General features: G+C 38.9%; 1 protein-coding gene across 3 annotated transcripts in view; it reads right to left on the bottom strand.

Moving 5' to 3' along the window:
* Window positions 1–15,729: 15,729 nt before the first annotated feature.
* Window positions 15,730–16,995, bottom strand: part of MLF1 (myeloid leukemia factor 1) — a 37,190-nt gene continuing 35,924 nt past the window's right edge. The window contains 1 exon segment of one of the 3 annotated variants that reach the window (NM_001261200.1): window positions 15,730–16,367. In NM_001261200.1, coding sequence (NP_001248129.1) covers window positions 16,262–16,367 — 106 coding nt within the window. In that variant the 3' untranslated portion in view covers window positions 15,730–16,261. 3 annotated transcript variants of the gene reach the window in all.

The raw sequence follows: 16,995 nt of genomic DNA, 5'->3' as shown, positions 1-16,995 counted from the left end.
ACAACATGTTGTTGGCATCATCCAGCCCATAGTACACCCCAGCGAGGGCAAAGCCCATGCTCCTGCCCGCTGGGTGGTCCAAGGTCCCGGCACCATATTGATGGCAGCTCTGCAAGACACACAGGCCAGGCCCCAGCCTATGCCCTGAGCAGACTACATTATGGGACATCTGCCTTGCTTTTGGCAGGGCCAAGTAATACCAGGCCTCAGCCGCAGCTCCTAGCAGCCAGGCATCTCTGCAGCTAAGTCTCCTGAGGAGGTAGTAGATAATCTTTCAGCTGATATATCCACTAGCATTTATTATGGTCAGGCCAGTGTTAAAAGTGAAAATATCCACCTGAAAAGAACTCTGATTCTTTAAAGTTTTATATTATATATTAAGGTTTTATATTTTATATTAAAATGCGCCACCAGAAAAGAATTACATGTGTATAAGTATGAGGCTATTCTGTTAAAAAGGATGGTTTAACATTAATTACTGACAATTCACTTAACCTAGCAAGTTTCTTAATGATATATCCAAATCTAAAAAGAAAGCACACATGTTTAGATTTAACAGATTACCACACAAACATCTGGCCAAACTTAAAATAAACCCCCTTCAAAAGTGATTAAGGGAAAAAGAACACAACAAGTGTTCAGTGATTAATAAAAGTTCCTAGAGAGATAAAATCAAAGTGTTTAATAAGTAGTCTATCCACATTTTTTTTTTTTTTTTTTTTTTTTTGAGAGGGAGTCTCGCTCTGTCGCCCAGGCTGGAGTGCGGTGGCGCGATCTCTGCTCACTGCAAGCTCCGCCTCCCGGGTTCACGCCATTCTCCTGCCTCAGCCTCCCGAGTAGCTGGGACTACAGGCGCCCGCCACCTTGCCCGGCTAGTTTTTTGTATTTTTTAGTAGAGACGGGGTTTCACCGGGTTAGCCAGGACGGTCTCGATTTCCTGACCTCGTGATCCGCCCGTCTCGGCCTCCCAAAGTGCTGGGATTACAGGCTTAAGCCACCGCGCCCGGCCTCTATCCACATTTATAAGCTGTCTGCACTTAGTTAAGCTTTAGAGTATCTGCAAGATCAGGAGAGAACCATCTATACTAATTCTAAATATGCCTTTATGGTGGCTCATACATTTAGAAAAATTCAGACTGAATTAATAGTAAAAGTCAAAGCCTTGTTCATGAGGAGTTAATCACCCAAGTGTTGAACAGCCTTCAGTTACCAGAAAAGAAAAAATAGCTATTGTCCATGTACCCAGGCACCAAAAAGCCTGTCTTTCAAAAGTCAAGAAAATAACCTAGCAAATCAGATAAGCTGGACCAGCTGCCGTTTCTCCTGGGAACTCAGAGAAATGTTATTCAAACCTTTTATAAAGAAAGTCCTATCCCACCTACATTAGAGGACTCATTAAAGACCCCAAGCCATGTATAGTATAGTCAAAGTTTATACCTGTATAGGAATTTATACCCTTAGCCAAACAAGTCTGGAGACTTGGTTGCCAAAAATCAAATATCTTCTGACTTCCTATTACCCTAGTAAGAATCCAAACTACCTCTCAAAGCAATCCAACATTCCTACGTACTTGGTTTATCTTCCACTTTCTCTTCCTTCAGAACTCATGATTTTCCAGTACAGGCTGCCCCTAGAGTTTCCAGGACATTGACACCAGCCTGAGGAGCCAGCCTAGTGCTTCTAACACACTGAAACCATAGTCCAAATAGGAAGAAAAGATGGACCTATCATACCCGAGTCAAGAAAGCACTGCCATCTCCGAAGTCATTGGTCATTATCCAAGAGAAAAACCTCCTCAAACTAAGGTTAAGAAAAGTTTAACTCTCTTTTATCTATTCTATTACCCTTTCTTTTTTCCTCATTATATTGCTGTCCTTGTTATGAATGTAACTAGGTCAGACTCATTCCAAATCATTACTTTCGATGCTTGCCTTGTCATGCCTTGTCAAAAGGATGAATACTGGCAAAGATATGTCTCTACTTAAGAAAAATACCTCTGCCCCTTCAGAGAAGCCACTGACCACCCCCCCCACCTTGCTCGTGGCGGGGGTACCAAGGCACCCCAAGTTAGGAGATAAGTTCTCAATGGGCAGATGTCATCCTAACTACCAGAGCACACAGCGGGACCTCCCCATAAGGCTCTACTGACCTAAAATCTTACCTCTGCCTTACGAAAGGAACTACCCCCTCTAATTGTCAATTTGACCATTGTAACCCAGTAACTATCTCTATTAATGCCCCTACCTCCACCAACCCTGCGCCCCCTTTAGAACGCTTGTATGGCTTAGGAGCAGAAGTCAATGGATATGACTATATAGGCTTCTTTAAAATTTGCTTTATTGACCCCCCCTTTCTTCTTCTCCATCTGAACCTTCTACCCTACCTAACAACGTTAAAGTATATATTTTAGAAGTAAAAGATTTAAGACAAATCCTAACATTGAAACAGGATATCAAGATTTAAATGCCTGGTTGAAATGGATTCAATATTCCCACCACACGTTAAACAAAAGCAGTTGTTATGCTTGCGCGCATGGCAGCCCAGAGGCACAGATTGTCCCATTTCCACTAGGATGGTCATTCAATCAACCAGGCATAGGCTGTATAGTAGCTCTTTTCCAGGATAATACAGCCTGGGGCAACAAATCATGCCAAGCTCTCTCTTTCTGCTATATCCTGAAGTCCAACACCCTGCAGGTCAGTCCCTGAGGGCCATCCAGCTTCCGGTTCCCAACATCAATTTCACCTCATGTCTCTCACAACGGGGAAAATTTGGCGTTCCTTAGAAGCTTAATAGGATGCAGTGAGCTTAAGCCCTTCCAAGAGCTTACCCATCAGTCTCCCCTTAGTCATCTTCAAGCGTATGTATGGTGGTGTTGCGGTGCACCCTTACTGAATACCCTGCCAAGTAACTGGAGCAGCACTTGTGCTCTTGTCCAGTGGGCTATCCCTTTGACCCTGGCATTTCATCAACCAGAAAAAGAACCACAACACCAAAAAATAAGAGAAGTCCCTTATGGGTCTTTTGACTCTCAAGTTTACATAGATGCCATTGGATTCCCCCGGGGAGTGCCCAACAGGTTCAAAGCCTGAGACCAAATAGCTGCAGGATTTGAATCCATGTTTCCATGAATAACTATTAATAAAAATATAGCTTGGAGAGATTACATCTATTATAATCAGCAGCAGTTTATTAATTACACCAGGGATGCTATCAAAGGAATAGCTGACCAATTAAGGCCTACTAGCCAAATGGCTTAGGAAAACAGAATAGCTCTAGATATGTTATTAGCCAAAAAAAGTAGAGTTTGTGTTATGATTAAAACCCAACGTTGTAAATTCATCCCAAACAACACTGCCCCTGATGGGAGCATGACAAAGGACTTGCAGGGACTTACTGTTTTATCCAATGAATTAGCTAAAAATTCTGGAGTCAATGACCCCATTTCAGGATGGCTAGGAAAGTAGTTCGGTAAACAGAAAGGAATCGTGGTCCCAATTCTTATTTCCCTTGCAGTTGTAATAGGTGTACTCATTCCCGTCAGGTGTTGTGTCATACCATGCATCCATGGGCTAATACAAAGAATTGTACAAGCAGCACTTACTAAAGCCTCCCTTAGTTCTCCTCCACCTTATTCAAGTAAGCTTTTCCTTTTAGAAGATCAAATCAAACAGCAAATCCAAGACATGTTATAAAAGTTTGAAGAGAAAGAATCATAAGAAAATTAAAAGGGAGGAATTGTAAGATACGATAAATCTTTGAGTTTCTCTTCAAAGGAATTAGCCTGTTAACTTCCTTATCCTTTGTTCTCAAACTCAACTTTCTCGTTCTTCCTTGCCCCTTGTTTGTTACTGTAAACAGCCTACCCACTTCCCATCAGTTCTAATCAATAACTAACATCTGTTCTTTTGGTTACCTGTACCCACTGTTCCCCTGAAACTGCACGTCTCACATGCTCCACCTCTGTACCTCACGTCCCCCTTCCCTTCTCTATTTAGGAAAATATGTACAAGTAGCCAATTGGGTCAGCTCAGATTGTGCAGTACAACTCCAGCCCATGGGGGAGTGACACAGAGATAGGGACTGCATTAACGATAAAAACCCTCTGGTCTCCTTTGTTCTCTGTGCACTTGTGATCTTGATTGACGTGAGTGGCACCCTTTTGCAAAAGTAAATTGCCTTGCCGAGAGCATTAAACTTTTGCCTGGGTGCTGTTTTTACTTCACTGCACCAAGCATTTTATATCCAACAGATCTCTGACAAATCTTTTATCAGTGCTTGGTACCAGCATGAGCTAATTTTATGGCTGAAACCAATATGACAATTTGCTGAGGTCTGGGAGCACCCCCTCCAGAGAATCCCTAATCTCCCAAAATTTGGTGAAGATCTAAAGTTTATTTTGCTGTGCAGCTCCCATTTTTGGAGTTTTACTTGCTTCCAACAAGGAAAGAAAGATTTTCTGCTTCCATGATGATGGAAGGCAGGTAACTCCTTTACCGGAGTTTGAGCTTGCTCCTAACAAGAAAGACAAATTTGAGTTTTTTCCTGCTTGTAGGATGGTAAAGCAGTCTTCAGCCTGAGACCCATCCCTAGGTAAATAGCTGAATTGGGGTTTTGTCCTGGCTAAATTTAAAAAGCACTTGGTCTTAATTTCTCTTTACCATTAGAGTGCTCAGTGATCATATTGTTGGGTTTTTGGTTGTGGTTTATTCTGGTCTTTCTCCCATCAGATTTGTCCAACTCTACCTGACTTGGTTAAATCCGAGTGAGAATTCCAAATTATGGATAACAAAGCCTCTCTAATTTGGCTAGAATTCCTCGCAGCTGCAATAGAGGGAAGAAAAACACACAACAAAACAAAACAAAAAATACGATGCACTTGATTTCCATGTTTGCTTCCTGTCCTAAAAACCAAATCTTCTTTCATTTACTTTTCTTCCACCCTATACCTCCTTCCCCCTTTGCCATCTGCAGTACCGAAAAAAATCTAGAGAAGGCTTCTAATAACTTGAACCCCTTTAAAGAATTCAGAACAAAGCCACCACTAACCCTTTTTGGTGTGTTCTGTTTTCTTTGTGGAGTTTCAAGAGTCATGGGCAGACTCTTCTTAGGTCCAAAGCTCTTTTTTCCTGTATTGAATGACCTGACCTCTTTGGCTTTGGGTGTACCAGAGATGACCTTGTACTGTGAGAGGATTTGACCTTGGCATGTGTAATGGCAGATGAGAACTACAATGTTGGGGTGGCTGTGCACAGTTTACAGGAAGTGGTCTTGGCTGTTTTTTGTTTCCTCCTAGGAAGTTGTTGTTTAACAATCCTAATTCTAGTTCAGAGATGCATTCTAAAGGGTCTTCTCTATTGCTTTTTCTCTGAAAATTAATCTTGATTTGGCTTGTTGGTGTACATTTGCATGAGTAACTGAACTATTGTTCAATTCATAGGTAAATGAGACACTGAGTTTTCTCAGCTCAGAAGAGAAAGGGCATTTTGCTTCTCCCAGCCAAAAGGCACCCCTGGGTGACTGGGGGCCTCCTGGGAGTGTCTAGGGGGTTGGCCCCTTGTTGGGAGCTGAAAGCCTGAGGGTCGTGACCAGCTCAGCATTCTACTGGAGGCTATATGATCAAACAGCAAACTGTTTATCATGAATGCAGGATGTGGGCAAACTCACATCTGCACCTGCCGCCAGAAGGTATGCTGAGGGCAATCACTCCCTGGCACCACGCTCCTTGAGGTTATCTACTGGGATATCTGGAGCCTACCGTTCAAAGAATGCAGTCATGCAGGCCTGCCCTAAGTAAAGCAGCTGACTGACAACCACCCCCTTCTCCCTATCTGCTTTACTCAATAAATATGAAGGGCTCTAGAAGCTCAGGGCCCTATTCACTAGAAGCAAGGAACCCCCTGACCCTTTCTTCCAAATATACACTTTTGTCTTTGTCTTTATTCCTGCATTTGTCCTCCTTTGTTCAGTCCACCAGGGTCCGCGGCAGCCCCTCACAACATGCAGTGGCCCTATAGGGAAATCCACAACAAAAATTAATTTTAAAAAAGGCAGCCAGGTGCAACGGCTCACACCTGTAATCCCAGCAATTTGGGAGGCTGAGGTGGGTGGATCACGAGGTCAGGAGTTTGAGATCAGCTTGGCCAATATGGTGAAACTCCTTGTATACTAAAAACAACAACAACAACAACAACAACAACAACAAATCCAAAAATTAGTCAGGCATTGTGGCATGCACCTGTAGTCCCAGCTATTTGGAAGGATAAGGCAGAGGAATCACTTGAACCTGGGAGGCAGAGGTTGCAGTGAGCTGAGATCATGCCATTGCACTCCAGCCTGGGTGACAGAGACAAAAAAAGACTTGTCCAGGAAAAGCATGTAAGGACTGATCACCCAACATTTTGAGCCCTCACCTCGGGAGAGAGAAACTGAGACATATAAGGGGTAGAAACAACTCAGTGGTGACACACTGTGGAGTCCTGCCCATAAGCAGCATACATTGATCCACCATACAAAAACTGTAATCCAGGGCCAGGCACGGTGGTTCACACCTGTAATCCCAGCACTTTGGGAGGCCAAAGCAGGTGGATCACCTGAGGTCAGGAGTTCAAGACCAGCCTGACAAACATGGAGAAACCCCGTCTGTACTAAAAATACAAAATTAGCCGGGCATGATGGTGCATGCCTGTAATCCCAGCTACTCAGGAGGCTGAGGCAGGAGAATTGCTTGAACCCAGGAGGCAGAGGTTGCGGTGAGCTGAGATTGCGCCATTGCACTCCAGCCTGGGCAACAAGAATGAAACTCCATCTCAAACCAACAACAACAACAAAACCCTAAGCCACAGCTCAGTTCTTCCTTTTAAGAAAAAAAGTAGGGCCAGGTGCAGTGGCTCACGCCTATAAAATCCCAGCACTTTGGGAGACTGAGACGGATGGATCACCTGAGGTTGGGAGTTCGATACCAGCTTGACCAACATGGAGAAACCCTGTCTCCGCTAAAAATACAAAATTAGCCAGGCATGGTGGTGCATGCCTGTAATCCCAGTTACTTGGGAGGCTGAGGCAGAAGAATCACTTTGAACTGGGAGGCAAGAATGATTCAACATTTGCAAATTAATAAATGCCATATATCACTTCAACAGAATGAAGGACAAAAACCATTTGATCATCTAAATAGATGCAGAAAAAGCTTTTGATGAAAACTTCAACATCCCTGCATGATAAAAACTTTTAATAAATTGGGTATAGAAGGAAATAACTTTAATGTAATAATAGCTATATACAACAAACCCATAGCTAGCATCTTACTGAATGAGGAAAACCTCAAAGCTTTTCCTCCAAGAACTGAAACAAAAACAAGGATTCCCAGCCTTACCACTTTCACTCAACATAGTACTGGATGTCCCAGCTGGAGCAATTAGGCAAGAGGAAGAAATAAATGGCATGCAAATTGGAAAGGAGGGCATTAAATTGTCCCTGTTTGCAGATGACATAATCTTATATATACAGAAAAACTTAAAGACTCTACCAAAAAAACTCTTAAAACTAATAAAGGAATTTGGTAAACTTGTAGGATACAAAGTTAATATATAAAAATCAGTAGCATTTCTATTCACAAACAGTGAGCAAGCTGAAAATAAATTAAGAAGGCAACCCCATTTAGCTATAAAAATAAGATAAAATGCCTAGGAATAAATTTAACCAAGGGAATAATAGACCTCTATAAGAAAAACTGTAAAACAATGATGAAAAAAATTAGAGGGTACAAACAAATGAAAAAACATCCCATGCTTATGGATTGGAATTATTAATATTGTTCAAATGACAATACTACCCAAAGTAACCTACAGATTCAATGCAATTCTTATTAAAATACCAATGACATTCTTAACAGAAATAGAAAAAAAAATTCTAAAATTCATTATGAACTAGAAAAGACCTTGAACAGCCAAAGCAATTCTGAGGAAAAAAGAATAAAACTGGAGGTGCCAAACTACCAGATCTCAAATTTTGCTACAAGATATAGTAACAAAAACAGCATGACACTGGCATAAAAATAGAAATATAGACTAGTGAAACAGAATAGAGAATCCAGAAATTAATCCACATACCCACAGCCAGCTGATTTTTGACAAAGCTGCCAAGAAGAGTCATTGGGAAAAGAACAGTCTTTTCAATAAATGGTACTGTGAAAACCAGATATCCATATGCAGAAGCATGAAACTAGACCCCCACCTCTCACCTTAAAAATCAACTCAAAACAGATGAAAGACTTAAATGTAAGACCCTAAATGATAAAACTATTATTAATAGAAAAAAAATAGGGGAAACATTTCAGGACATTGGTATGGGAAAAGATTTTATGAATAAAACATTAAAAGCACAAACAACAAAAACAAAAGTAAACAAATGGGATTATATCTAACTAAAAATTTTCTGCACAACAAATGAAACAGAGAGTGAAAAGAAAATGTACGGGATAGGAGAAGATGTTTGCAAACTGCTTATCTGACAAGGGATTAACATCCAGAATACATAAGGCACCAAACATTTTAACAGCAAAAAACCCAAACAATCTGATTTTTAAATGGACAAATAATATGAACAAACATTTCCCAAAAAAAACATGCAAATGGCCAAAAAATATTTGAAAAAAAAAAATGTTCAACATCACCCATCATGAGGGAAATGCAAATCAAAACCACAATAAAGTATCATCTCACTCCTGTTAAGAGGACTATTATTAAAAAGACAAACTAACAAATGCTGGAGAGGATGCAGATAATTGAATTTAAGATTATCCATTTTGACCAACTGCTATCCCCAAGCAACTGCAGCTAGAAGAACAACATAGAAATCCTTTTTGAGAGAGAGAGAGAGAAAAAAAAAACAACCTTCAACACAGGACTAAAGAATTATTGGCTGGGCGCGGTGGCTCACGCCTGTAATCCTAGCACTTTGGGAGGCTGAGGCAGGTGGAACAGTTGAGCCCAGGAGTTCAAGACCAGTCTGGGCAACATGGCAAAACCTTGTCTTTACAAAAAATGCAAAAAAAAAAAAAAAAAAAAAAAAAAATGCAGGCATGGTGGCACCTCTAGTCCCAGCTACTAGGAGGCTGAGGCAGGAGAATCACTTAAATCCAGGAGGTAGAGGTTGCAGTGAGCAGAGGTTGAATCGTTGCACTCCAGCCTGGGTGACAAAAAATTTAAAAAAAAAAGGATTCCCACAGATAAAAGTCCAAGGGAAAAAAATAAATGAGTTCATAGAAAAAAATTACAGGCCAGGCACAGTAGCTCACGCTTGTAATCCCAGCACTTTGGGGGTTGAAGTGGGCAGATCACCTGAGGTCAGGAGTTCGAGACCAGCCTGGCCAACAACCCCGTGTCTACCAAAAATATAAAAATTAGCTCGGCATGGTGGTGGGTGCCTGTAATCCCAGCTACTTGAGAGGCTGAGGCAGGAGAATCACTTGAACCCTGGAGGCAGAGGTTGCAGTGAGCCAGGATTGTGCCACTGCATAAGACTCCATCTCAAATATAAAAAAAAAGAGTAGAATAGTGGGGTTACCAGAAGCTAGGGACAGTAGGGAAGATGGGAAAATGGGGAGAGGTTGGTTAATGTACAAAATTACAGTTAGAAGTTCTATTTATTGCACAGTATGGTGATTATAGTTAACAATAACGGATTGTATATTTCAAAATAACTAGAAGAGAGGATTTTGAATGTTCTCACCACAAAGAATTGATAAGTATCTGAGGTAATAAGTATACTAATTATCCTGTCTTGATCATTACACAATGTATACATGTATCAAAACATCACACTGTCAAAATTTAAAAATGAACTTGAATGCAACCAAACAATCCAACTATTCCAGGGCACAAGAAGTTTGCTCCTTTAGACTTTGCCTTTCTCACCTCCACACTGCATTTTCAACTGCTGTCTACTTTTTTGCACATTTTTCCCTGTGCTCTGACCACAGCCTTCTCCCAGTGTCAGCTTCCATGTGCATAGTAAAAACAGGCATGGTGGCACCTCTAGTCCCAGCTACTGTCTCTTGTATGTAACTTAGATGTTACTACCATGACCCTGGATTAAAATAATTGGTAGAATGGGCCTGGACGATCCAGAAACTTTAGAGACAGAACTGAAAAATATGTGGCCATCCATATGGCAAGCCATCCAGTGCCTTAATTTTAGAGAAAATATAAATGTTGATTACGTTCTTCTTGCAAAGTATGGGAGGCAGAAAACCATTTCAAAGTCAACTACTAACTTGCATTAGTCTGGTTTCTCTGAGAAGCAGATGCCAAGAAAGGATTAAACGATCAAAGATTTTATTAGGAGAAACACCTGAGAGAGAAAATGGAGGTAGCTAGGTGAGGTTGAGAGGGCCACCAGTCAGTCATACAAGTTTGATCCTGAGCGAAAGAGAGAGGGAAAGAAGAGTTGGTGAAAGCATCCTATACTGCCTTTCACTCTCCAGAAGTTTTGGCAAGGCCACTGGGGAGTTCTTGAGCCAAAGTCAGATATCAAAGTCTGACGACTCTCAGGAACAGACCTATATCCCTGCAGGACTTAGTCATTGACTGGGAGTGGCCCATGGAAAGACCATTCTCAGAGAAAATGCAGAGATGGATCAGACCACAGCCGGTCAACCCCTTTGTCAACTAAAATCCCCTGTAGTTGGCCAGCCAGGTGTAGTCTCCTGGTTACCATCCAAGCAAACATCTGGGCTTTGAAGGAGGAGATTTCTATACATATGTAAAAGAAGAAATTTCAGCCTGGTGATATCATTATTGATCAGTTCATTGACAGGACAATCATAAGTTCTCAGATCTTCTATGACAGGAGCCATTCCTATGACATATTCCAATGACTAAACAAAGCTGCCCCCAAACTAAAGAGGTTCTCTACAACTGCCAAGAAGCTAGGACTGTGATGTCACTCAAAGGGGACAATGGACACAAATGCAGGCCTCTGTTTTAGCTCCTGAGCAGAAATATTCTTGTTCTATACTGAAGGGGTGGATATTATATGACTACAATTCCAGAGGTGGAATTCTAAAAGTGATAAGCTGGAATTTACTATACCAACATCGCCATGGCTACAGATAGGGATTGCTATAAGGAGCATGAATATGCAGTTAATAGAGTTTTGAAGACCCTGATAGAAAATGCAAGTAAGATCTTAAATTTACTCTTCACTATCATATCACATATAGGGTTCATGGAATATTCAAAACCTCTTTATTATGTGAAGAATAAGAGCTAATTTTGTTAGATTACAAGACTAAAATAACATGGCTGCCCAGGAGAAAATATTATAATTTCAGTCACATTGGGATACTTAACTTGAAATAATGTGATAAACACACACAGTTTCATGTCTTGCTCATTTAGGAAGAACTAATGATATGACAAGAAATTGCTTATGTTGGAAGCTCCTACAAGATCTGCACTGCTTAAAATGTACAGAAAAGCAAAGCAAATCAGCTGTAAACATATGGAAAAAGATCATACTTCATTAATTATCAGAGAAAAAGTCCAAAATTAAGATAAGGAGATAATATTTTACCTCTATTAAAATTTGTAATAATAAAAGTTTGAGAAGTAACATCTACTATTCTCTTTGGGCAAGGGATATGAAAAAAATGGACATTTCTGGGACATTCATTGGTATGACTATAAATAAGTACAATCTTTCTGTAATTTACTAAAATGTATCAAAAATTTAAAAATAGCTATACTCTTTGAATTGGTAACTCGTTTCCCATAATTATCTTGAATTATTAGCAATAGTTATGTATAAAAATTATAGTCATAAAAATTTACAATCGCAAAAATTTAAAACAATATGAAATAACAAATATTTGGAGATAAAGTATGGTACAGCTATAATTAGACTCTGATGTAAACAATGAAACTGAAGATCATGTTTTCAAAGAATACTTACTGTCCTCAAGAAATGGTTACTCCAAAATGTGAAAAATCAGGATATAATTTTACAGTATTTTGTTTTTAAAGTTCTATATATCCACATAAAAGGACTAGAAATGAATACACAAATCTTTCGTTGTTTGGGGGATAATGCGATAACGGGTATTTTCTATTTTAGCATTCTTCTGCAACTTTACATTTTCCATAATAAATGTAATCAAATAGTAAAGTCGATCATTTTAAAGAATGAAAACAACCTGAGAAAGTTCCAGTTCTTGAAAACACACAGATTCTGGTGAGGCAAAATTTGAGGCTGGAGTATTATGAAAAGTTGTTTTTTTCTTAAAAATTAACTCTATGCACCATAGAAAGAGGATTATTAATGTCTATATCCCACAATCATATTTGTATATATGATAGTCTATAAACTATTTTAAGACTATATACACAACGTAACTTTTTTTTCAGATTATTTCCACTCCTTTCACACCGTATCATTCTTCAAGTACCAAAGTCCCTAGCTAGTATTTTTCTCTCTGCTCTAATGTTTAAGAATTATTACCAGAGTTTTTAGCTGTACTTAGTGGGAAGAATACGAAAAAATATGTATGCTCCATTTGTTTAGAACCAGAAGTCACTTCTCTCAAATATCGCTTCATATATTTTAATGCTATGTTATTAGGTATACATAGGCTTAGAATTGGTGTATCTTCCTGATCGGTCAAATCTTTTATTATTTAGCAGGGTCCCCCTTTATTATCTAGTAGTCACTTTTTGCCTTAAATGTTTCATTATAATATAGACATACCAATTTTCTTATGGCTAATATTTGCCATTATATCTTTTCCATCTTCTGTCAACCTTTTAATGTCTTTTGAATACGACTTTGGAAACAGTATGGTGCTAGATTTTTTAAAAATTTGAACTGACAATTTTTGCTTTTTAATGTTTTGCCACAAATTATATATTTACATTTATTTCTCATCAATTTTTTATGTTTTGTATTTACCTTTTCCTCCTTCCTTGCCTTGAGATTGAATTCATTTTATCTCCTTCAAAGGCATACACTCTATCGCTAGTCTATTCTTTCAGTGGCTACCCTATTTTGACAAGCATTCTTAACACAGTCATCAGTTAATCATTTATTTTTACCTTGAACCTTAAGACTACAAGGACCTTAGAAAATTTTAATTCTGATGATCTTCTTCCAATTTATATCTATTGCTCCTTATTTTAATACTAGGATTAACATTTCCCAAAAGATTAGCCATTCATGTTTTATAAGTCTGGATTATTTTTTTTTACAATTAGCAAATTACATGGAAAGTAATTTCATAGATCTAAACACATTAACTTTTCAGACTCTTTTTTTTTTTTGAGATGGGAGTTTCGCTCTTTTCATCCGGGGTGGAGTGCAATGGCGTGATCTCGGCTCACTGCAATCTCTGCCTCTCGGGTTCAAGAGATTCTCATGCCTCAGCCTCCTGAGTAGCTGGGATTACAGGTGCCCACCAACACGCCCAACTAATTTTTGTATTTTTGGTAGAGATGGGGTTTCACCATGTTGGCCAGGCTGGTCTTGAACTCTTGACCTCAGACAATCTGCCTGACTCAGCCTCCTGGGATTACAGTGCTGGGATTACAGGCCTGAGCCACTGCACCCAGCCTTCAGACTCTTTTAAGTAGGCACAAGGTAAATCACTTTAAAACACTCTGTAACAGAGCACAGTGAAAAAAAAAACATAGTTCTTCCTGTAGAAGACTTCCAAGAATAAAACAAATGGCATTCTCATGAAATTAACAATAATGAATACACAGACGAAAAACAAGCTTCTAATTTTTATTTATTTTATTAAAAAACCTCGTAAACTCATGTAAATCATTGGCTCATAAAAGGAGTGGAAATAAAATATTAATCTTAAAAATAAACCATCCTACCTAGTATGTGTATAGATTTTTTTTTTTTTTTTTTTTTTTTTGAGATGGAGTCCTGCTCTGTTGCCCAGGCTGGAGTGCAGTGGTGCGACCTCGGCTCACTGCAACCTCCCCCTCCCAGGTTCCAGCAATTCTCCTGCCTCAGCCTCCTGAGTAGCTGGGATTACAGGTGCCCACCACCACGCCTGCCTAATTTTTGTGTATTTAGTACAGACAGGGTTTCGCCATGTTGGTCAGGCTGATCTTGAACTGACCTCAGGCAATCCACCTGCCTCGGCCTCCCAAAGTGCTGGGATTATAGGCATGAGCCACTGTGCCCGGCATGTATATAGTTTTAAATAGTTTAAGTTTACAGACTAACAGTAATAAACACCCATCGTAAGAAGTTGTTGCAAACAAATATCATTCTGGGATATAGACAGTGATAGTTATTTTTTTTATGGTACAAAGACAGAGTTGACTTTTAAGAAAGAAACAGAACTTTTCTCAGTACCACCGTCTCAAATTTTGCCTCACCACAATCTCTTAACTGTAATCTGATGTACAGGAATTATACTGTTAAACACAATTATTTATTAAAGGGTGTTTTTAGATTTGACTACAATGATTCAACTTATCATCGGTGTAATGATTTAGGTAAAACGAAAATAAAGTATGTACTTTATTAAGACTTTGCTCTATTAGGTTAATTTATATAAAGATGTTATTTAAAATTTGTGCTGTATGACAATTTCCCAATGTGTTATGGTATGTTAGTAGTATACTAAAGTATGCCTAAAAGGAAATTTTTAACTAATACATGCTCAATTTTAACAATGAATGAACACATTTGCATTTTAATGACTAAAGGCATAAAACATAAACTACTAAAATTAACAAAAATATTATATAAGAAATTAGAGAAGTATGAGCATAGTCATAATTTTACTTATGAAACTGAAAAGAAAAATATTTAGGATTATAGAGTGATAGCAAATTTTGGGGGCTTTTTTCCTTGATAGAAATATCAAACAACAGCCGGGCGCGGTGGCTCAAGCCTGTAATCCCAGCACTTTGGGAGGCCGAGACGGGCGGATCACAAGATCAGGAGATCGAGACCATCCTGGCTAACCCGGTGAAACCCCGTCTCTACTAAAAAATACAAAAAACTAGCCGGGCGAGGTGGCGGGCGCCTGCAGTCCCAGCTACTCGGGAGGCTGAGGCAGGAGAATGGCGTAAACCCGGGAGGCGGAGCTTGCAGTGAGCTGAGATCCGGCCACTGCACTCCAGCCTGGGTGACAGAGCGAGACTCCGTCTCAAAAAAAAAAAAAAAAAAAAGAAATATCAAACAACAGATGTGAGTTAAGATTTTATATTCTTATAAACTTTAAACCTAACTTTTATAAAAACAGATTAATGTTTAAATTCTAGAATAAAAATGCTAAAGCTGATTTTTAATGGTACAATTAAAACAGAAACAACTGAATTATTAAGATGTTGCTCAAAAACACCCATCAGCTGTCTAACAAATTCTGAGACAATGTATCATTCTGGTTTGGAGAATACTAAATGTATTTTTCTAAATGTCCCAAAAAAGCTGAGCAGAGTTTTCTCCAAGGACTCTCCAGCTTTAGAATGTTAGTCTTGGAGATAGATGAAGCTGTCTGTGGGAAAGGAGAGCAGAAATATGCCACATTAAGAAGTTAAAGAGAATGGTCAATATGATATCTGATGAATATTAAGAATGTAATATAGAAAAGATACATTCTATAAAGAAATTATAACCAAAACAATCATGTACATTAGCAATTTAAAATATTTTTCTCCGAAAATGAACTATTTGATTATTCTTGTCCTTTATCAAAATAATAACTATTTTCTCATAAAAGAGTACCAGTGTAGTTTTTATTATTTTTAAAGTTTTAATCTAGCTGGCTGTACAACACATTATAAAATTAGAGATAAATTATTTAAACCTTTATTAATATCACCCGAGTACAGTGTTAGTAAAAACTGAGAAATTTTTAACATTATAATGTCTTATAACTAATTATAAGTGACAGAACTGCTCTGCAATCAATCTTGATAAATATAAAAGAATACCTAGCCAACACAAAAACAACTGGGGAAGCGAAATCAGCATATAAGCTTTAAAAAATCAGTATGTTTTAAAGAGTTTTATATTAAATAGACTGTTTCACAATTTACTCACATTGTTGAAAATCAAAATTTTATTCCTAAAAGAGGGACAATATAAAGCTAGGACCTTCATGAACATTCAGGTATCAGAAGAAAGTTGCCAAGGACAGAACTGATTTAACAGCAAGAGATTGGTCTTATGCTTATTACCCAGCACCATTACTAACTGTTAAAACAACCAAAACTAAGCAAATCAAATGCATGGCTATTTATTTTTTGTTGCTTTTCACAGATGAGCCTTTGATGTGGAGTTTATCCCCCAAAACATTTGATCTTCTTCCACGTTCAATGGCTGGACTTTGTTGAGGTTTCTCCCTGAGAAATATACATGTGAATATTAATATGATTTATAAAATGGCCAATGGTTTATAAATCAATAAACATGTTAAAAACCACTGTAACATAAGAAAACTTTTATCTTAAAAGTTCCTTAATAGCTTTGAAAAACAAGGCTGGCCAGGTGTGGTGGCTTACGCCTGTAATCCCAGCACTTTGTGAGGTCGAGGTGGGCAGATCACGAGGTCAAGAGATCGAGACCATTCTGGCGAACATGGTGAAACCCCATCTGTACAAAAAATTAGCTGGGCGTGGTGATGTGCACCTATAGTCCCAGCTACTCAGGAGGCTGAAGCAGGAGGACTGCCTGACCCTGGGAGGTGGAGGGTGCAGTGAGTCGAGATTGCGCCACTGCACTCCAGCCTGGTGACAGAGCCAGACTGTCTCCCCCTCCAAAAAAACAAAAACAAACAAACAAACGGGAAAAACAAGGCAGACTATTTCAGTGAATTTGAAACAGCAACAGCTGTTTTCCTGAGATAGATTTAACTGTTTATAGTTTAAACACTGTTTAATGTTAACGGTATGGTAGCCACTAACCACATTTATCTTTGAATTAAACTAAAATAATTCAATACTTCAGTTTTACCAGCAATGGTTCAAATGT

This window comes from Macaca mulatta, chromosome 2 (genome assembly GCF_049350105.2).
Source record: "Macaca mulatta isolate MMU2019108-1 chromosome 2, T2T-MMU8v2.0, whole genome shotgun sequence".
Taxonomy (NCBI): domain Eukaryota; kingdom Metazoa; phylum Chordata; class Mammalia; order Primates; family Cercopithecidae; genus Macaca; species Macaca mulatta.
This window is presented reverse-complemented; position numbering and strand designations above follow the sequence as displayed.